General features: G+C 46.0%; 1 protein-coding gene across 6 annotated transcripts in view; it reads right to left on the bottom strand.

Annotated features, from left to right (window-relative positions):
• Window positions 1-23,326, bottom strand: part of NGEF (neuronal guanine nucleotide exchange factor) — a 216,452-nt gene that overhangs the window by 30,122 nt on the left and 163,004 nt on the right. For all 6 annotated transcript variants that reach the window (XM_063915726.1, XM_063915727.1, XM_063915728.1 and 3 more), the window contains 4 exons: window positions 22,544-22,818; window positions 21,921-22,081; window positions 21,184-21,336; window positions 20,598-20,727 (listed from right to left, as the gene is read on the bottom strand). In XM_063915726.1, coding sequence (XP_063771796.1) covers window positions 20,598-20,727; window positions 21,184-21,336; window positions 21,921-22,081; window positions 22,544-22,818 — 719 coding nt within the window. The remainder of the gene's footprint in view (window positions 1-20,597; window positions 20,728-21,183; window positions 21,337-21,920; window positions 22,082-22,543; window positions 22,819-23,326) is intronic.

The raw sequence follows: 23,326 nt of genomic DNA, 5'->3' as shown, positions 1-23,326 counted from the left end.
CTGTATATCTGTATCTCCTGATCCTCACTCTCTCTCACTTTCCTGACCCTTATTCGTTTCTCTACCTCCTGCTCCTCAGTCTCTCTCACTCTGCTGTCCCTCTGTGTCTCTCTCTCTGCCACTCAGTCTCTCACTATCCTGCCCCTCTGTGTCTCTTTATCGCCTGCTCCTCAGTCTCTCTCACTCTCCTGCCCCTCTGTGTCTCTCTCTCTGCCCCTCAGTCTTTCTCACTATCCTGCCCCTCTGTGTCTCTTTATCGCCTGCTCCTCAGTCTCTCTCACTCTCCTGCTCCTCTGTTTCTCTCTACCGCCTTCTCCTCGGTCTCTCTCCCTATGCTGCCCTCTATGTCTCTCACTCTCCTTCCCCTCTGTATATCTGTATCTCCTGATCCTCACTCTCTCTCACTTTCCTGACCCTTATTCGTTTCTCTACCTCCTGCTCCTCAGTCTCTCTCACTCTCCTGTCCCTCTGTGTCTCTCTCTCTGCCACTCAGTCTTTCTCACTATCCTGCCCCTCTGTGTCTCTTTATCGCCTGCTCCTCAGTCTCTCTCACTCTCCTGCCCCTCTGTATATCTGTATCTCCTGATCCTCACTCTCTCTCACTTTCCTGACCCTTATTCGTTTCTCTACCTCCTGCTCCTCAGTCTCTCTCACTCTCCTGTCCCTCTGTGTCTCTCTCTCTGCCACTCAGTCTTTCTCACTATCCTGCCCCTCTGTGTCTCTTTATCGCCTGCTCCTCAGTCTCTCTCACTCTCCTGCCCCTCTGTGTCTCTCTCTCTGCCCCTCAGTCTTTCTCACTATCCTGCCCCTCTGTGTCTCTTTATCGCCTGCTCCTCAGTCTCTCTCATTCTCCTGCCCCTCTGCATCTCTCTGTCTCCTGCTCCTCAGTCTCTCTCATTCTCCTGCCCCTCTGCATCTCTCTATCTCCTGCTCCTCAGTCTCTGTCATTCTTCTGCCCCTCTGCATCTCGCTGTCTCCTGCTCCTCAGTCTCTCTCATTCTCCTGCCCCTCTGCATCTCTCTATCTCCTGCTCCTCAGTCTCTCTCATTCTTCTGACCCTCTGCGTTTCTCTATCTCCTGCTCCTTAGTCTCTCTCATTTTCCTGCCCCTCTGCATCTCTCTATCTCCTGCTCCTCAGTCTCTCTCATTCTTCTGACCCTCTGCGTTTCTCTATCTCCTGCTCCTTAGTCTCTCTCATTTTCCTGCCCCTCTGCATCTCTCTATCTCCTGCTCCTCAGTCTCTCTCATTCTCCTGCCCCTCTGCGTTTCTCTGTCTCCTGCTCCTCAGTCTCTCTCATTCTCCTGCCCCTCTGCGTTTCTCTATGTCCTGCTCCTCAGTCTCTCTTTCTCCTGCCCCTCTGCGTTTCTCTGTCTCCTGCTCCTCAGTCTCTCTCATTCTCCTGCCCCTCTGCGTTTCTCTATGTCCTGCTCCTCAGTCTCTCTCATTCTCCTGTCCCTCTGTGGCTCACTATCTTCTGCTCCTCAGTCTCTCTCACTCTTCTGCCCCTCTGTGTCTCTCTATCACCTGCACCTCAGTCTATCTCACTCGCTTGTCCGTGTCTCACTATCTTCTGCTCCTCAGTCTCTCTCACTCTTCTGCTCCTCAGTCTCTCTCCCTATCCTGCCCCTCTGTGTCTCTCCTACTCCTGCGTCTCACTAACTCTTCTGCCAATTACATACATTTTTAAAAATATCCACAAATATAGAGATTACATACAGGGCTGTGTTTTATAGCCGAGTTACAGTCTGCATTACCATGACGTTGGCTCACAATAATCACATGGGATGGAAAGTAGTAACTAAATTTATCTGTTAATTTGTACAATCATATCATTCAACATGGTAGCTTTTCTTTCATATAGTAAGCTGTAACACTCTATTCCACTTACAGCAACAGCTACATAGCCTCTGTTTGTTCTCCCTTATACACCCCTACCCCCATAGCAGTGGCAAACGCAGGATTTTTTGAGGGGAATTTCCAAATGCAGTCCACAATTTCCCACTCTGCGGAACATTGGAGCAAGTGCAGGAGTCTGGGGGAGCGGTATCAGAAACTAGTAACGACTCTGAACATTGGTCTTTTTATACACTGTATAATGTATGGAATACAGGTTGAGTATCCCTTATCCAAAATGCTTGGGACCAGAGGTATTTTGGATATCGGATTTTTCCGTATTTTGGAATAATTGCATACCATAATGAGATATCATGGCGATGGGACCCAAGTCTAAGCACAGAATGCATTTATGTTTCATATACACCTTATACACACAGCCTGAAGGTAATTTTAGCCAATATTTTTTATAACTTTGTGCATTAAACAAAGTGTGTGTACATACACACAATTCATTTATGTTTCATATACACCTTATATACACAGCCTGAAGGTCATTTAATACAATATTATTAATAACTTTGTGCATTAAACAAAGTTTGTGTACATTGATCCATCAAAAAACAAAGGTTTCACTATCTCACTCTCACTCAAAAAAGTCCGTATTTCGGAATAATCCGTATTTCGGAATATATGGATATGGGATACTCAACCTGTATAGTATTTATATTTAACCCTATAGATGATATCTAGTATAGGCTGTATCAAACATACTTAAATAATATAAATAAGTGGTCAGAGAAAGGTTAAACATACCATAATAAATAAATACACAAACATAATAGAACCAGTACTGCACTTTCTAAGAACACATTCTTCCCCCTTATGGTAAGGCTCCTGTCTCTTCTTCCTGGTAGCTACACTCTGGTTCAGTGCACTGATTGAGGACTCAGATACACACACACACACACACACACACACACACACACACACACACACACACACACACACACACACACACACACACACACACACACACAGTAAACTTGGTAGAAGAAGCTGCAACCACTGGGCATCTGGGCATGTGCAGCAGCTCTGCTGTCCCAAAAACTGCATGATGTGGCGGCAGTTCTAGTAATAGTATTATTTACCATGACCATTGTTGTCATCATTTGAGCCACTTGCCAAGAGGATGGGGCTTTCCTTGCAACCGGAACCCCCCCTGCGATTGCCTATGCATAGTAGCTGCCAACCCTCACTACTTCCCATCTGTACAGAGAGTTGACCCAAATGTATTAAGCCTTAAAACGTGATAAAATGGAGATGGATAAAGAGTGACAAAGTACAAAGCAATCAGCTTCCTAACTGCCATGTTTCAGGATGTGTTGAAAAATGACAGGAGCTGGATGACTGGTACTTTATCACTCTTTATTAATCTCAACTTTATCACTTTATGAGACTTAATACATTTGGGGCCAGACAGAAATGATTAAGGATCAATTCAGTCGTCAAATCAGTGATGCAGCTAGAGTGGCTTCATGGGCCAGGGTGTGGGTCCCTAGCAATGCTAAGTCACCCATCCCCTGATGCCCCTACAAGCCCCTTGGGACCCTCACTCTGCTCTCAGTAGAGAGATAGCCTTTCCTAAGTGTGAATAGGAGCCAGGCCATGAATGCTCACAAGAAACACATAATCCCCCCATTTTACTGTATTGCGAACAGTGTAAGGGACCAGGGTGCAAAAATAGCTACGGCACCAAGCAATGTACTTTCCTCCTCTGTGCCAGAGGTTAAATGTTTACAATAAATAAGTGCAAAACTATTATTATACAAAATAAGAAAAATACTGTGTAAAGCGACCAGGGTACTGTCCGTGTCAGCGGGATACGGTCATTAGGTCGACAAGACTTAGGTCGACAGTCATTAGGTCGACCTCTATTGGTCGACATGCATTAGGTTGACATGGTCAAAATGTCAACATGGTCATTAGGTCAACATGAACAAGGTCAACGTGGAAAAAGATCGACATGAGGTTTTTGGTTTTTTTAATACATTTTTTGAACTTTTTCATACTTTACGATCCATGTGGACTACGATTGGGAACGGTAACCTTGCCCGATGCGAGGGGACACGGTGCACTAATTGGGGTTCCCGGTCACTATACGAAGAAAAACACAAAAAAAGGTAAACAAACTCATGTTGACCTTGTTCATGTCGACCTCAAGACCATGTCGACCTTTTGACCATGTCGACCTAATGCATGTCAACCAATAGTGGTCGATTTAATGACTGTCGACTTAAGTCTTGCCGACCTAATGACCCATATACCCATGTCAGCTTAGCCATGCACTTGTGTAACCTGACCTCCCCAGTTTTAATGGTAATATGTATGTACATACAGTATACTGTACATACATGTTTCAGAAGGGCTAAAGATGAATGTATCTAATCCACTGTTGAACAAACAAACATACATATTTCAAATAGCAATCAGCTAACCTAACATTAAAGGCTTCTGATCCGTAACTCCGCTGGTGTGACGCATGAGAACCAAAGCCATTTATAGCAGGGAGTGGCTGGAATTCTGTGCTTAGTAGATAATAACAGACAGAAACTAAAAAGACACATATACCCTATGTGCTAATAAGAACAGAGAACACTGAGACATAACTCTCTCCAGAGCCACAGGACTGCATATCTGCTGCTAACTACTTAACATGACATTTCATGACACTGCAAATAAAGGGTGTCATTTTACTTATTATGTATTTTGAAATTTTTTTCTCCCTTTGTAACTTTCACTGACACTATCCAATAATGCTAATGTGGCCAATATGTGAAATATTATCCTTTTCTACACTTAGAAACTTTTTGTTTTACGATAAGTACTTACATTTTTCAGGTTGCTTCTCCTTTTAATGTCCATATCTATCCATTAACATTTTGGGAGATATTAATTGCCCTAACTTAAAATTTTGACTTTAAAACCATCGTCATGTCAATAAATGTGGGGGGCCCAGATGGAAGGTGGGGGCTGTATATAAAATTGTGCATACCTCCCAATATGTTCCATTCAAGGAGGGACAAAATGCTTTCTAGCTGGACTTCCCCCTTAATACTGTATATCATTGGCGTCACCTGTGTTGAACTACTTAATTGATAAAAAAGGTATATCAACACAGGTGATTGCAATTATAAATTAAGAAGGAAGTCCAGGTAGAGAGCATGTTGTCCCTCCTGGAATGAGTCATGGTGGGAGGTATGGATTGTGTATATTAAATTTAAACCAATGGTGTATATTAAGGGCCCTACACACTAGAAGACATGACCAATGTGAAAGATGAACAATTTGAAAGATGAACAATTTCCCTTGAACTTCCTGACAAACGAAATTGTGTACACACTAAGCAATTTTTCAAACAATTTGAAAGATGAAAGATATCTTTGGAATTGGCACCTTATTTACATATTTTAATATTGGGGAGGCATTTCTGGGTGTGTGGGCAGGGCTATAGAAGGGGGAACCAATGAAGTTTTTTATCACCCACTGCCCCACCAATTATATTTCCACTGTGCCACCAACGTAATAAAAAATTAATTATAATGGGTTCAATATAATATATATATATATATATATATATATATATACACACACAAAATAGAGAATTCAGCACTCACCATAGCAATGTGGCAGGCATACATTAAACCTAGTGGGCATATTTGCAGTTATATTATATGTGATACAGTTGCCAGGTTTTAATTCTTTAGGCTTTGTGATAGTGTAGGACCTGCATGAAGGTGGGGTACCTTGAAAATCGGTATGCAGGCTTCCGTGCATTGGCCAATCCACCAACTAAACCCCCATCATTTATTTATTTATTGATGTTGTGAGGACAAGTGAGCTTGCTATGGTGAGTGCTGAATTCTCTATTTTGTATGTATTTGGGTAGGTGGCCATGGGCTGCATGCACCCCACCCTATGAGTGGTGAGTGCAGACACTGCACCCCGCTTCTGGGGTGGCGAGTGCTGTGGTTTTCTATATTTGTTTGTGTATATATATATATATATATATATATCAAATATATATATATATATATATATATATATATATAATGGTAGAAGTATGGCGCCACAGGTATGTGTGAGCAGGCCAAGTACAGGGTTTAAAAATAACCAAAGGTGTAGACACTCCTTTAGAGGTAAAAGGCGTCAGCTGACCCCAAAAAAGTGGCAGGGATAAGCTGCCTATTAACTGAAAATGTAAAAAAGAGTGGTGGGGGTACTAGCGTCTAACAATGTCTACACATAAAGGATATAAATATGAAGAATGATAGGATACATATTTATATAAAAGGGTAAGATATTTATTAAAAAATAGCAAATACTTATATAAAGAAAAAACATTTTTGTAAAAAAGGGGGGTATATAAGAATGGGCAAAATCAATTTTCGCCCATTTTCAGATGGACGCGTTTCGTCCATCTGACTTTACCCCTTAATGAAGTCAGATGGACGAAACGCGTTGGATGTACCTCAAGTGACTTTCCATTTTAAGATAAGCACTTTTCTCTTATCTAGAGCATTTTTATGTTTCCAGCTGTGATTTTATATGCTTGTCAGCTATATTATATGTCTTAATTGATTTAGCCCATTCTTTTATATACCCCCCCTTTTTTACAATTTTTTTTTCTTTATATAAGTATTTGCTATTTTTTAATAAATATCTTACCCGTTTATATAAATACGTATCCTATAATTCTTCATATTTATATCCTTTATGTGTAGACATTGTTAGTCGCTAGTACCCCCACCCCTCTTTTACATATATGTATATATATATATATATATATATATTTATAGATAGGCAGGTGTGGCAGTCCTGGCGTCTGAGAAACTTAAATGTGTATATATATATTTTAATTTAAAAAATTATATATATATATATATATTTGAAACCATTATAATTAATGTTTAGTTACATTGGTGGCACAGCGGAAATATAATGGTGGGGCAGTGGGTACATTGGTGGGTCAGTGAATGGAGACGCGGAGCGGTCAGCGTCTCCCCTCCAGCGGCTCAGCAACAATGAAGCCGCTGGAGGGGAGACGCGCTGAGCGGTCAACAGCTCCCGTCAGCGGCCTCAGATATGAAGCCGCTGGAGGGGAGGGAGCCGCTGGAAGGGATGTGAGCCATGTCACATTGTGCACATCGCTCATTGCGGCTCCCTACACACATGCAGTGATGAGCGATGTCACAAGTGACATTGCTCACATTGAGCATGCAGCAGGGGTGACCGCCAACCTGCATTCAACGAGCGCGGGTGCACGCATCGTTGATTGCAGGACCATACACACTAGACGATGTGAAGGATATATGTTCACAATCGTCTGTATTGGCCATATTGGTAAAAAAAATTGTCTAGTGTGTAAAGCCCTCTAGTTTTAACTAACAGTTTACTAATGCCTGGGTACTGTTTATAGCTCCACCTAATTGAAGGACAACTATTTTATACACTTTTCTTGTAGTGGAACAAAGACAACTGATCATAAAATACACATAGAAAAATAAAATAATTTATATTGTCACATGCTTCTGTACTACTTACACACTGGGGCAGGACTCAGGATGACTCTGTGTGTGTGTCTCTATCTCTACACCCAAATGGTTTAGTTGCATAACAGTTTACACCGGACTCAGACACCCAGGCGGGAAGGAGGAGAAGCTGGGATCTCTGTGTCACTGTGATACAGCTCTGTGTTATAGCTCTCTCCACCCTGCTAGCTCTCCTGTGGTCAGAAAGCTCTGTCGGTAACTCACAAAACATGATATTCCAGTGTATATACCTCCACTGCATACTGTCCTGCTCGCATTCTGGCTGCTGGTTTTGCTGCTGCTAAGAGGGAAAGCTAGTAATGTCAGGGTGGGGGGGCCCCCTGACAAAGGGGGGCCCGGGGTACAGTATGCCCTGCATCCCCCCCTTAATCTGGCTATGCCTTCAGTGATAGATAATGATCTATGCATGTTTTTATACTTGGGGCTAATCCCTAAACGTTACTAGAATACGCCTCTTTCTCATGGACAGGCAGGAGTTAGGATCAATATATGTGCACCCATTATTCAATGTGTACCCATCACTAGGTACAATTAATGCAGCCATTTTATTGACTGAGATAATGGGCGGGATGTAATAGAGTCCGAGGTCGCCCAACGTGCGGGATGTTGGCTTAACTCTGACATTTTTTTTTAAAGGGGCAATTATTAACAAGGCATGCCTTTAAAAAAAAAAAAAATCAGATTAGTTGCTATGGGCAACATCTCCACTTCTATGAAACACACATCTTAGCAAATATACCCCTAAGTGTACTATGCATGTCTTATTTGTACATATTAATAATTTTATTATATTGATATTTGGCACCTTTACATTGTACCTGTATAGTGCAAAGGGGAAGCAATCAATTTGCCGGCTCTCCGGATCCCGGCGGTCAGGATAGAGATGCCGGAATCCGGACTGCCAACAGCCATAGAGTGGGAACAGATCCTGTGGTGAGCGCAGCGAGCAACCAAGCCCGCAGGGGACTCGAAGCGCTTGTCCCGCTGCCGGCATTCGAGATTACATATGCAAAGAGTGTCCCACGATAAGTGTAATTAATGAATTTATGTATTTATTTAAAATAATAGTTGAGCAAATAAGTATTTCACAGTACATAAAACAAAGTTATGTATGAAAAACACATGAAATAACAAATGAAATAGAAAGTATCTCTTGACGCAAACATCTTACATGTAACAAATAAAACTTAAGGTGTCTACACATTAGACGCTCCATGAGCGATATCATCCTGTGTTTGCCGTTCATGCCTCGAACATGCAGATTTGAACGACATAGCCCAAATCTTACTTCATGCACAGATGACAGAGGGGGTTGTTAACGACGCATATGAGCACTCATCGTTAATGATTAAAGGGTCTATTCATGAAGCAGGGAAAAGTGTGGAGAAGTGAGCCAGTGGAGAAGTTGCCCATGGCAACCAATCAGCTGCTACGTATAATTTTATAGAATGCACTTTATAAATGTTACCATGGGCAACTTCTCCACTGGCTCACTTCTCCACACTTTTCCCTGCTTCATGAATAGAGCCCTTAGTGCGTACACATTAGACAATATGCAGGAAAATACCATTAACGATATCTATATCGTGCATATCATTTAAAATGTGTACCCACCTGTAGATCTGACTGGCAAAAATGTGTCTACAATTAATGGGCAGAAGAAATACTCCAAAACTATAAAGTATAACAATGTGTCATGATTCCATGTGAACCAAAAGATAAGATATGACCTTAGTAAATAGTTATGAAGAATCAGAAGGGGACTTGACCAGTAGAAATTCCACATTACCACAAGATTAGTCTTCTAAGGCGTCTTATATAGAGACAGGAAGCGTATGAACAAGTCAAATCTTTTGTGTGAAGAAAGGTGTCCATTATTATTATTATTATTATTATTATTCTTTATTTGTATGGCGCCACAAGGGTTCTGCAGCGCCCAATTACAGAGTACATAAACAAATAATCAAATAGGAAAACAGCAACTTACAGTTGATGACAGTATAGGACAAGTACATGGTAAATAAACATAGTTACATCAGCTATTGGCTATTGGCAAAATTATTCCAAAATGTGCTTGGAGTTGACCATCAGATCTGCCTCTTCTGGAATATGCTTAACTAATGTACTTAACCAGCTGTGTAGCTAATAGCAAGCACATAGTGATTTAACAACCGTAGAATGATGCTCTGGAGATCCACAACTCATAATAATCCTGCTCATGCTGTTTAACAGCTTCACTGAAACTGAACAGCTTTCCATATTCTAAATAGCAGTAGAGCTGCACTGTGTTTATACGCTGTCAGATTCTCATTCCATTCTAAAGATATAACCACAAAGCCACCGCTACAGTAAGTCAAGGGATCCGGTCTCTAGGTCGACAGTAACTAAGTCGACAGTAACTAGGTAGACATGTTCTAGGTCGACATGTCAAAAGGTTGACGTGAGTTTTTCACAATTTTTTTCTTTTTTTGACCCTTCTCATACTTAGCGATCCACGTGGAGTGCAGTGACGGTGGCCATGGGGGGGTGTATGTGCTGGGCAGTGACTGTGGGCATGGGGGCATGTGCTGGGCAGTGACTGTGGGCATGGGGAGTGTATATGCTGGGCAATGACTGTGGGCATGGGGAGTGTATGAGCTGTGTAGTGACTGTGGGCATGGGGGGGGGGGGTGTATGAGCTGTGCAGTGACTGTGGGCATGGAGGTGTATGTGCTGGGCAGTGACTGTGGGCATGGGGAGTGTATATGCTGGGCAATGACTGTGGGCATGGGGAGTGTATGAGCTGTGTAGTGACTGTGGGCATGGGGGGGGGTGTATGAGCTGTGCAGTGACTGTGGGCATGGAGGTGTATGTGCTGGGCAGTGACTGTGGGCATGGGGAGTGTATGAGCTGTGTAGTGACTGTGGGCATGGGGGGGGTATGAGCTGTGCAGTGACTGTGGGCACGGAGGTGTATGTGCTGGGCAGTGACTGTGGGCATGGGAGGTGTATGTGCTGGGCAGTGACTGTGGGCATGGGGGTGGTGTATATGCTGGGCAGTGACTGTGGGCATAGGGGGGTGTATGTGCTGGGCAGTGACTGTGGGCATGGGGAGTGTATATGCTGGGCATGAGTCTGTATATTGTGTAATACTGGTCAGTGACTGGGCATGGGGGTGGTGTATGTGCTAGGCAGTGACTGGGCATTGGGGGAGTGTATATGCTGGGCAGTGACTGTGGGCATAGGGGGGTGTATATGCTGGGCATGAAAAATTGGGCATGAAAATTGCTGGGGGCTATCCAGTTAGCCCCGATACCCCAACACTTATTGGGGATTATGCTTCTTGCTCCCGACAACCAGTCCTCAGAGCCCCGATAACACATGGGTCTGGGAACTTATTCCGGATCCCATGTGTTTTCGAACTAAAAAAATGGGCTATAATTGGATAGCCCGATAAGGAGACCATCGGGCCAAAATCGTGATATTCCGTCCGTTTTTTTAAGCCAAAAAATTAATGTTGCTAATAGGATACCCCCATGTATAAAATCCTATCCTATATAATAAATGGCTAACGCTGCACCTAACCTCTGTGTGTGTGGGTGGGGGGAATAAGGAAGGGGGGGCGGATGTAATTCACTAGATGGTGCCCCATGGAGCAATTCAAGTGCTGCTCCGTTTGGGTGCGCTCATCTGCTGGCCTGGAGCTGACATGACTGTTATGCTGTTCCGTCATTTTGATGGGCTGGTTACTAGTTTTCAGATGATATGCCTATTTTCAAGTGTTGTGAGTGAAACACTGGGTATACACCGAATATCAAAGTTACACAATAATTTTCTTTTGAATTTGCTTTTACAGTATATATCTTTCTCGTGTTATATAGTCACAACCGATAAAAACAAGACAGAATCACCCCAGTACTGAACGTAAATGATCAAGTATTATTTTCTTGTCACTTGTGTACGGTGTGTGAAGGTGCTGCCACAAATGGCACATATCATAAGCAGTTCATGTGAATGCAGTATGAATGTGTAATAGAGGGTAGCCAGCTAATTGTTCGTAATTACAGCCACTCGAATAAAAATTTGTGAAGATTATACTCCGTTAATGAATTACATGGCAGACCATTACAATCTTAGGTGAACTGACAGAAAACATAACTGCATCAATAGAAACAAGATCACACAGAGACAGTGCCAATATGTGTGTCACTGTGTGAACTTTTGTACCCTCATGCTCAACTGTCTACCATGTAAGGAACAACTTGGACCTGTAAATAGTCCAAATTTGTTTTGGCCAAACTTACTACAGAGTTTACCAATGACCTTCGTACTTAAAAGGGCAAACCCTCAAAAATAAATTTGCCTAATGAATGATGCTTAAAGCTCGAAATTACACTTTAGCCTGAAATTGTCATTTGAAAACAGAGAAACACACTGTTACTACATTTTGAAGATAAATTGTTTATAGTCATCCTTTCTTAGCAACTTTTCTACCCATAGATGAAAACTCTGGATAGCAATTATTGTTTCCAGGGTTACAAATGTTGCTGCATATGGTCAGTTTTCAGTATCTATCAACTGACAGCAGATGTATGTTTGATAATTTTCAGCAGGCAATTTCAGGCAGAAATCCTATTTCTAGCAATTGGATTTATTCCAGCAAATTGTAGAATCCGGCATAGTGATTTCAATTAGGCAGCATACAGTATTTGTTGACTTTAAGCAATCATAATAAAGTCTTATCTAGTTCCACTCCAGTAATTGCCAAGGGCCCTCCTTGCAAATGACTAAGGGCCTAATTCAGACTGGAGCGCTGCAGCGACAGCACTCGCAGTCGGAAGCCCTTTGGGGAGTGCACTTGCACAGCGGGCACACTGCGCGTGCACACCCTGGGAGGACTGCGATCGCCTCTGCCTGATTGACAGGCAGAGGCAGCTGCGGTGCGGGAGGAGGCGTGCCAATGGCATTAGTACGCTGTTGGTGGGGTGCGGTCCGGACAATGCAGCATGTCCAGACCATTGCAGGGGGGCGGGCCATGGCAGCTGCATGACATCACACGCAGCTGCGCAGGCAAGGAGCTGCTCGGTGGGTGCAAAAGCATCGCCGCCGTGCAATGCTTTCGCACCCTTGCAAGGGGGGGGGCAGGGACTGACATGCGGGGCGGACTAGCCCTCTGCTGGGTGGCCCCCCGCATCTGAGTAACTGATCATAGATGTGCTAAATTTAGCACATCTACGATCAGGTCTGAATCACCCCCTAGGCACTATATATTAAAATATGTATATCAATGCCATGGCTTGGACAGCCTGGACATGTGTGACATATGTACAGTATATGAAAGGTTTAATAAAAACAAAACAACCTTATCTGACTAAAAAAAAAAAAAAACCACTGCAAAATTCTATGTAACATTTACTAATAAATTTTTTGGGATCCTGACTTTCCGAGGGATTCCAGCCCTGGTTAAAATTATGGCCAAGGTTTCCCATGCTGTGTATCTCCCTGCTATAGCGTTATCCAGGGCTTAAAGTGAGCCGGAACGGTGTGGAACTGCATTCCATCAGCTCCACTTGGAGATGTAACGCAGTTCCGCTTCCTCCAGCTCACCTAACCCGATGTGTGCCTGGCGCCGCAGGGAGATGCTGGGCGCCTGCTCAGATTGTGTTACCAACGGGCGCCCATCTTTCTCTCCACAGTGGAAGCCGGAGGCAGGAGCTCACTACCGAGCTCCGGCTGCCGACTCTGTCAGTGTGCGCTATGGGAGAGACGTCATTACATCTCTCCCATAGTGCCGAGGAGCGGACGCCAGGAGTACTGCTGCGATCAGAAGCGGGAGCGGGGCTTGGTGAGTATGGTATTTTTTTTTTTTACATGTGTGTGAGTGTATTAGCGGCGCTTCTACTGCTGGCAAACTACAAGGGGGCAAACTACTGGGGGCAAACTACTGGGGGCAAACTACAAGAAGGCAAGATACTGGGGGCTAACTACAATGGGGCTAACTACAAGGGGTCAAGCTACTGGGAGCAAACTACAAGGGATCAAGCTACTGGGAGCAAACTACTGGGGGCAAACTACAAGGGGGCAAGCTACTGGGGGCTAACTACAAGGGGGCTAACTACAAGGGGGCTAACTACTGGGGGTAAACTACAAGTGGACAAGCTACTGGGGGCATTACTACTGGGAGCATTACTACAGGGGGCATAACTACAAGGGCATTACTACTTGGGGGCATTACTATCTGGGGGCAAACTACAGGGGGGCTAAACTACAAGGGGGCAAACTACAGTGGGCTAAACTATAAGGGGGCATTACTACTTGGGGGCATTACTACTGGGGGCAAACTACAAGGGGCTAAAATACTCAGGGCATTACTACTGGGGGATAAACTACAAGGGGGCAAACTATAGAGGGCTAAACTACAAGGGGGCAAACTACAGGGGGCTAAACTACTGGGGGCTTTACTACAGGGGGGCTAAACTACTGGGGGCATTACTAACGGGGCTAACTACTGGGGCAAACTACATGGGGGCTAAACTACAGGGACTATACTGCTGGGGGCATTACTACTGGGGGGCTAAACTACATGGGGCATAACCACTGGTGGCTAAACTACAAAGGGGGGCTAAACTACATGGGGCAAACTACATGGGGCAAACTACAGGGGCTAAACCACTGGGTGGCTAAACTAAAGAGGGGGGGATAAACTACTGGGGTCATAACTGCAGGGGCATTACCACGGAGGGCTAAACTACTGGGGGCAATGCTACACAGGGGCATTACCATTAAGGTCATTGCAAAGGGGGCACTTCATAAGGGGCATTACTCCTGGGGACATAAGGGGCACTACTACTGGGGGCATTGCATAATGGGCACCACTACTATGGGTTCTATATAATGGGCACTACCAGTACAGTGGACATTGCATAAGGAGCACTACTACTGTGGGCATTATGTGTATTAGGGGTGCTACTACTGTGGGCATTATTACTATTGTGTGGCCACGCCCCTTCTGTGGGGCCCGCGCAATACCTTTATTACATGGGCGTCTGGGGGAGGTGGGGGGGGGGGGACGGCATGGGGGGGGGGGGTGAGTTCCACCACCACTCTAGGACCACTTTAAGCACTGGCATTATCCCCCTAGTTGGTTCAGCTGGTGCTAGCTATTGGAAAAATAAGAAGAACCTTGCGCCATTTTCCCCCGTATTTTCCAAAATCAGACTACGCTGGAAGGTCCAGGACTGGTTATTGATTTGGGGGGGAACCCACACATTTTTTTTTATGTTTTTAAGACTATTTCTATCCTTTTACAACAACAAAGCCTGCACAGATCATAGTGATCTGTGCAATGCATGTCTATTGTTTAGCTTCTATTCCACAATGGTTTCAATAGAAACCGCTGTGGAATAGAACACGTTATGGCACGGGGTGGTAGTCATGTGACCGCCGGTCGGCTGACCGACAGTCACATGACCTCCTCCGTGAGCCCGACGGCTCACTTTCCCGATGGTCGGCATGCCGACCAACAGGGACTATTTCCACTCGTGGGTGTCCACGACACCCATAGAGTGGGAATAGAACCCGTGGCGACCGCAGGTCGCCACCGAGCCCGCAGCGTGGCGAGCGCAGCGAGTCCGCAAGGGGCTTGCTGCACTCACCCCTCCCCGCCGGGATCCCGGCGTCGGTATGCTGCCGGGATCCCGGCGTCGGTAAGGTGACCGGCGGTCAGGAGACCGCCGGTCACCCGTACTACACCCTATGGCACGCTGTCATTTAGAAACAGTCGGGGATCAACGGGGGGTTTCAGTGTGGACATCAAAATCGCTGCTTAGTAAATGCTATCAATTAGACTTAGTAAGGGTTGTCCTAAGCCTCCTAATCGCCTCCTTTTACTTCTGGCGACTTTGAATGGAAAGTCACCTGAACCTCACTGCAATTTCCAGTGAACATTTGCAACCTATTACATTCTCCCTAAGATATCTGAGTGATCTTCTATATAGCCATAAATCACTACACCAGTGTTCCTCAGCTCAGCCCTTCATGTTTATGCTAAACACAGACCAGCATATTGCATAGAACTTGTTCTCAAGTCTGTTTACAGGGAACAACACTCCATTTATGCAGCACCAATCTGCTGAATTTGGATGTTCTAAAAAGAGCTGCCTGAGAGTGCAATGTGCTGCGAATCTACTCTTGGGATAAAAATAATAATAATCATACTTCGGAGGAGTCTGCTGTGGTTTCCAAATAACTATTCAGCAATAATTTACCGCAAAGTATATTGCACAGACCGATTATTCAGATTTAATAATTACAGTCAATAAAAATATCAGTCATAATAATATTTGCTGCCTGCGGCCAGTTTGCTAAAAAACAAACAAACAAGACACTTAATAAAACATTACAAAAACTTTCATTGTAAATATAAATTATTGTTTTCAGTAGTTTTGGTAAAAAAAAGTGATTTCATTTATTGGGGAAGAATTATTTACATGAGGGAACATTACATTTTCAGTCATGTCAATCAGCTGGCCTGCAGCATTTTACTGCGGCTGGAGTGTGCCTGCAGTGGGCAGCAGGCAGTCATACATATGACCTCCGTAGCTCACTACCAGCCTACCCACCCCAGTGGTCAGCATCTCTTGTCTCACCCAGCTGCCGCACAGGCTCAGCAGCAATTGTATCTGCAGTGATTGTATTGAGGTAAATTAAGTGCACACCAGGGGGAGTTTGGGGGGGGGGGGGGGTAAATCTGTCCGATTTAGGGCTAGGAGAAGAAGCACATGGGTATGAGGCGTAAGGGGGAGCACAGTGAGGTATGTGGGATGGGAAGTGGGAGCACAGTGAGGCATGTGGGATGTATGAAAGGAAGCACAGTGAGGCATGTTGGATGGGAAAGGGGAGCACAGTGAGGCATGTGAAGGATGGGGAACATATACAGTATATGCCATGGGAACTGGTCCATAAATGAGCACATTTTTGTTAGAATAAATTAGTATTGTACTCCTAATTTTGACAAATGGGGGAAAAGGGGACCACAGTGAGGCATGTCGGATGTGGAGCACAGTGAGGCATGTGGTAAGGGGAGCACAGTGAAGCCTTTTGGGAAGAGGAGCACAGTGAGGCATGTGGGATGGGGAAGGGGAGCACGGTGAGGCATGTGGGATGGGGAAGGGGAGCACAGTAAGGCATGTGGGATGGGAAAGGGGAGCACAGTGAGGCATGTGGAAAGGGGAGCACAGTGAGGTATGTGGGATGGGAAAGGGGATCACAGTGAGGCATGTGGGAAGGGGAGCACAGTGAGGCATGTGGGATGGGAAAGGGGAACACAGTGAGGGATGTGGGAAGGGGAGCACAGTGAGGCATGTGGGATGGGGAAGGGGAGCACAGTGAGGCATGTGGGATGTGGGAAAAGGAGCACAGTGAGGCATGTGGGATGTGGAAAGGGGAGCACAGTGAGGCATGTGGGATGGGAAAGGGGAGCACAGTGAGGCATGTGGGATGGGAAAGGGGAGCACAGTGAGGCATGTGGGAAGGGGAGCACAGTGAGGCATGTGGGATGTGGAAAGGGAAGCACAGTGAGGCATGTGGGATGTGGAAAGGGGAGCACAGTGAGGCATGTGGGAAGGGGAGCACAGTGAGGCATGTGGGATGTGGAAAGGGGAGCACAGTGAGGTATGTGGGATGGGAAAGGGGAGCACAGTGAGGCATGTGGGATGGGAAAGGGGAGCACAGTGAGGCATGTGGAAAGGGGAGCACAGTGAGGCATGTGGAATGGGGAAAGGGGAGCACAGTGAGGCATGTGGGAAGGGGAGCACAGTGAGGCATGTGGGATGTGGAAAGGGGAGCACAGTGAGGCATGTGGGATGTGGAAAGGGGAGCACAGTGAGGCATGTGGGATGGGGAAGGGGAGCACAGTGAGGCATGTGGGATGGGAAAGGGGAACACAGTGAGGCATGTGGGATGGGAAAGGGGAGCACATTGAGGCATGTGGGATGTGGGAAAAGGAGCACAGTGAGGCATGTGGGATGTGGAAAGGGGAGCACAGTGAGGGATGTGGGATGGGAAAGGGGAACACAGTGAGGCATGTGGGATGTGGAAAGGGGAGCACAGTGAGGCATGTGGGATGTGGAAAGGGGAGCACAGTGAGGCATGTGGGATGGGAAAGGGGAGCACAGTGAGGCATGTGGGATGGGAAAGGGGAACACAGTGAGGCATGTGGGAAGGGGAGCACAGTGAGGCATGTGGGAAGGGGAGCACAGTGAGGCAAGTGGGATGTGGAAAGGGAAGCACAGTGAGGGATGTGGAATGTGGGAAAAGTAGCACTGTGAGGCATGTGGGATGTGGAAAGGGGAGCACAGTGAGGTATGTGGGATGGGAAAGGGGAGCACAGTGAGGCATGTAGGATGGGAAAGGGGAGCACAGTGAGGCATGTGGGATGTGGGAAGGGGAGCACAGTGAGGGATGTGGGAAGGGGAGCACAGTGAGGCATGTGATATGTGGAAAGGGGAGCACAGTGAGGTATGTGGGATGGGAAAGGGGAGCACAGTGAGGCATGTGGGATGGGAAAGGGGAGCACAGTGAGGCATGTGGGATGGGAAAGGGGAGCACAGTGAGGGATGTGGGAAGGGGAGCACAGTGAGACATGTGGGATGTGGAAAGGTAAGCACAGTGAGGCATGTGGGATGGGGAAGGGGAGCACAGTGAGGGATGTGGGATGGGAAAGGGGAGCACAGTGAGGCATGTGGGATGGGGAAGGGGAGCACAGTGAGGCATGTGGGATGGGAAAGGGGAGCACAGCGAGGCATGTGGGATGGGAAAGGGGAGCACAGTGAGGCATGTGGGATGTGGAAAGGGGAGCACAATGAGGCATGTGGGAAAAGGAGCACAGTGAGTGAGGCATGTTGGATGTGGAAAGGGGAGCACAGTGAGGCATGTGGGATGGGAAAGGGGAGCACAGTGAGGCATGTGGGAAGGGGAGCACAGTGAGGCATGTGGGATGTGGGAAGGGGAGCACAGTGAGGCATGTGGGATGTGGGAAGGGGAGCACTGTGAGGTATGTGGGATGGGAAAGGGGAACACAGTGAGGTATGTGGGACGGAAAAGGGGAACACAGTGAGGTATGTGGGACGGAAAAGGGGAGCACAGTGAGGTATGTGGGATATGGGAAGGGGAGCACAGTGAGGCATGTGGGATATGGGAAGGGGAGCACAGTGAGGCATGTGGGATGGGGAGCACAGTGAGGTATGTGGCATGTGGAAAGGGGAGCACAGTGAGGCATGTGGGATGGGAAAGGGGAGCACAGTGAGGCATGTGGGATGTGGGAAGGGGAGCACAGTGAGGCATGAGGGATGGGAAAGGGGAGCACAATGAGGCATGTGGGATGTGGAAAGGGGAGCACAGTGAGACATGTGGGATGGGAAAGGGGAGCACAGTGAGGCATGTGGGATGGGAAAGGGGAACACAGTGAGGCATGTGGGAAGGGGAGCACAGTGAGGCATGTGGGAAGGGGAGCACAGTGAGGCATGTGGGAAGTGGGAAAATAAGCACAGTGGGGGATGTGGAAGGGGAGCACAGTGAGGATAGGAAAGGGGAGCACAGTGAGGCATGTGGGATGGGAAAGGGAAGCACAGTGAGGCATTTGGGAAAGGGAGCACAGTGAGGCATGTGGGATGTGGAAAGGGGAGCACAGTGAGGCATGTGGGATGGGAAAGGAAAGCACAGAGAGGCATGTGGGATGTGGGAAGGGGAGCACAGTGAGGCATGTGGGATGTGGGAAGGGGAGCACAGTGAGGCATGTGGGATGTGGGAAGGGGAGCACAGTGAGGCATGTGGGATGTGGGAAGGGGAGCACAGTGAGGCACGTGGGATGTGGGAAGGGGAGCACAGTGAGGCATGTGGGATGGGAAAGGGGAGCACAGTGAGGCATGTGGGATGGGAAAGGGGAGCACAGTGAGGCATGTGGGATGTGGGAAGGGGAGCACAGTGAGGCATGTGGGATGGAGAAGGGGAGCACAGTAAAGTCTGTGGGATGGGAAAGGGGAGCACAGTGAGGCATGTGGGATGTGGAAAGGGGAGCACAGTGAGGCAAGTGGGATGTGTGAAGGGGAGCACAGTGAGGCATGTGGGATGTGTGAAGGGGAGCACAGTGAGGCATGTGGGATGTGTGAAGGGGAGCACAGTGAGGCATGTGGGATGTGTGAAGGGGAGCACAGTGAGGCATGTGGGATGTGTGAAGGGGAGCACAGTGAGGCATGTTGGATGGGAAAGGGAAACACAGTGAGGTATGTGGGATGGGAAAGGGGAGCACAGTGAGGCATGTTGGATGGGAAATGGGAGCACAGTGAGGCATGTGGGATGTGTGAAGTGGAGCACAGTGAGGCATGTGGGATGTGTGAAGGGGAGCACAGTGAGGCATGTGGGATGTGTGAAGGGGAGCACAGTGAGGCATGTTGGATGGGAAAGGGGAACATAGTGAGGCAAGTGGGATGTGTGAAGGGGAGCACAGTGAGGCATATGGGATGTGTGAAGGGGAGTACAGTGAGGCATGTTGGATGGGAAAGGGGAGCACAGTGAGGCATGTGAAGGATGGGTAACATATACAGTATATACTATGGGATCTGGTCCATAAATTAACACATTTTTGTTAGAATAAATTAGTATTGCACTACTAATTTTGACAAATTGATTTATTGCCCCAAAATATATTGAGGCAGTACTGTGCAGATTTACTACCAGTGCTTATAATACTGGAGACTAAGGGGGTCATTCAGCTTGGATCAGTAAAGTACAAAAATTGCAACCAAGCAATTTTTGTACTTCTGCACATGCGCATTGGTCGCAATGTGCGTGTGCGAACTAGTAAAGTGATGAACCGTTGCGCAGGAGTGGTCCGGCCAAGGCAGGCATGGCCGGGCCGTTTTCAGGGGGGCTGCATGACGTTACACGGCTAACTCCGATTAAAAAGATGGCAGCGGTGCGCAACGCTGGGTGGGACTTGGCATAATGGGCAGCCTTGCCCTGTGCTGGGCGGCCCCCAACATGCGATCACAAGCAGCAGCAGATTCTGCTCTTTCGCAATTTGCTCCTGAACTTGAATAGGGTCCTAAATACTGTAGCTAAGGATTAGATGTACAGTCTATTTTGGTTAGATGTACAGTATGTATTGTATAGTACCTGCACCAGCAGTTTGAGCCGTGTGATCCTCTGGAAAGGTAAAATAAGGAATGAAGAGAAGGGCAGTCCTCGACAAATTGGATTAGTCTCCAAATGCGCCACTGCATCCCGGAATTCTGGCCTTTCCTGACTGATGAACACAGGAAAAGAAGAACGATAAACAGAATATTAAAAGAAACAATATGAATAACGGAGGATAAATGGAGAGACTTGGACACAAGTAGAATAGATTAGTTGGTGGAAATACATTGCATAATCCATGTGGCAGTCCCCTACAGTTTGGAACTTGATCATAGCTATGACTAAATCAGATGAAAAATAAAACAAATGCAGCAATACAACATGTTGTCTATCTGTGATAAGCGGCGATAGGACATTTTTGTTACTGCTCCTTTATAGTAAATATGTGTGTGATAAAATATAAGGACATATTACACTATTGCATAAATTCCAAAGCTACAGAATATGCTAAATACAAAAATAACCATGAAGAAACACTGCCATAGGCGGACAGATAATTACAGACGTGAAGGGCACGACAGTGGTTGCTTAGTTACATTTACATTTCTGCCATTGCTGAACTCACAGCAGCTTCCTGTATGCTCTCTCCTGATAGGTCTGGTTGCAGACGTAGGTGACGTAGACCCCAAAGTGATTGACCGCGTGCTGGTAGACAATGTCACACACATCAGAAATCACCAAGTTCTCTTCAAATCTTTGCTCTAGATCCAAAAGAAACCTACAAAAACAAAGCCAAGGCCAGTGAGACTGCTGTACTGCCACATAGGGCCTGGTTCACAGCTGTACACTATGCCAGTGTTTTCGCAATTGAACAATTATTGGTAAACTGTGCATGAATCACTGCTGCAATGCCCACGCGCAGTGACTGATTTGCGATTACGCTCGCAGTGAGGATTCTATCACAATTTATTGACAGGTAGTGGCTGTTTTGTGGAAGGTAAAGGGATGTGGCGGCAAAAACATGGGTGTGTCGAGTCAGTTTTCAGGGCATGTATCAGCCAGCGATGCCGATTCTGTTCACTGGAATCATGTCTCCAGTGTTTCAGTTGCGACTGCCAGTCTGAGTGACTATAGACTAAGGCTGGCCATATACCTAAAGCAGGTATGTCCAAATTCTGGCCCGGGAGCCAATTGCGGCCCGTGCTCACATTTCCACCAGCCCGCAGCTCTCAGGCACACTGCCTTTGCAGACCGCTGCACCCCGCCGCACTGACACTCCCCGCCCGTTGCTGTCAGTGCTGCTCAGTTTCACTATGCTATATACACAGGATATTATATATTTGCTTATTTCAGTGTCCTCACCTTTCACTAGTGGCCAAAACTTCCAGCACATTGGAGAAGATGAAGTGTGTCTCTGACGGGTGAATGGTGGCTCTCAGCCTGTCACTCTCCATGAAGTGAGATATCAGCAGACGCAGGCTTTTGTAGTACGATGCCTCTGAAGTCACCAGCTCAAACATGGCCTAGGAACAAGCAAGAGAAAAACTGTAAGAAAATGTCTAATTTTGTTAAAATGGCTTTCAAGCTTTATCTAAATATGCTGGATAAAACTAAACATCAATGACTACATGACATGTACAGGCTGTACGGAAACATAGTTCCACATACAGGTAAAAGCTTGACCATTACAACATATTATTATTAGAGATGAGCGGGTTCGAATGTAACGCCAGAATTAACGCCAGTTCGGTTTTATCCGGATGTTTCTTATTGGCTATCCAAAACACATGAAGTCCGTGAGCCAATAAGATGCCGTTTTGAGAACCGAGTAAATCCGAGTAAAACCGAACCCGCTCATCTCTAATTATTATTGTATTGTAGTCAGTTAACCGTTACCGTTTGTCACTGTTTGACCCATATTATAGCCCATCCTGCACAGAAGTACATTTTACAGCCGTCATTTTGTTGCCCAATCCTAGTCTCACCTCTTGAAGTTTAATTTCTTGGGGTTGCAGCACACTTAGGACTCTACTGTTCTTAATTTCTGGTAGATCCTGCCATAAGTTGAAGCCAGAGCAGGTGTTTTGTAGGCGGCTGAAAGTTGAGTTAGACCTCTGGTACTCTGTGCGTGGGGAGGACTCCTCTTCTGGGGTTGTGGGGCTATCTGGAGTTTCAGGGGGCTGTGCACATTTGTCCTGAAGTCTTCGTGCTTGGATCTCATGCTGTGTGGATTTGTCTCTGTATTCCTGGTACAGGAACTCTCCAGAAGAAAGACGACATAAGTTAGCAGCAAACCTCTGGACTACATGCAGCTTATATATAACCGTGGAATATAGATATACTCAGTGATGTGCATATAGAACACAGGCAGAGGAAAGAATAAAATATAAACTGCATTGGTGTGTTACATCTTACTAACAGTGTTGCTTGTATTCTAATTTTATTGCGCTAAGTATGAATACTGTTCAATTTTTTTTTTAATCTTTTACATTATTAAAATAATTGAAAAAGAATACAACATTCAAAATGCAATTATATATTGTGTACCTTGTAAAACAAATAAAGCATTGAACTCAGTAGAGAATGTGTACATCTTAATTATTGTTCAACTATTCATTTTATGAATATTAAATCAAATCAAAAGTGACAGTAAAGTCAGGGCTGACAAATGAATTAAAAGATAGAAATGATGAGTAGGAGGACTGGAAAGTAGAAGAGCGGAGAAAGGCAACATACAGTAACTTCATACCCAGCGAAGAACAGCTTCA

Source organism: Pseudophryne corroboree, chromosome 4 (assembly GCF_028390025.1).
Source record: "Pseudophryne corroboree isolate aPseCor3 chromosome 4, aPseCor3.hap2, whole genome shotgun sequence".
NCBI classification, from domain to species: domain Eukaryota; kingdom Metazoa; phylum Chordata; class Amphibia; order Anura; family Myobatrachidae; genus Pseudophryne; species Pseudophryne corroboree.
Note: the sequence above shows the minus strand (reverse complement) of the source record. Positions and strands in the feature narration are given on the sequence as shown.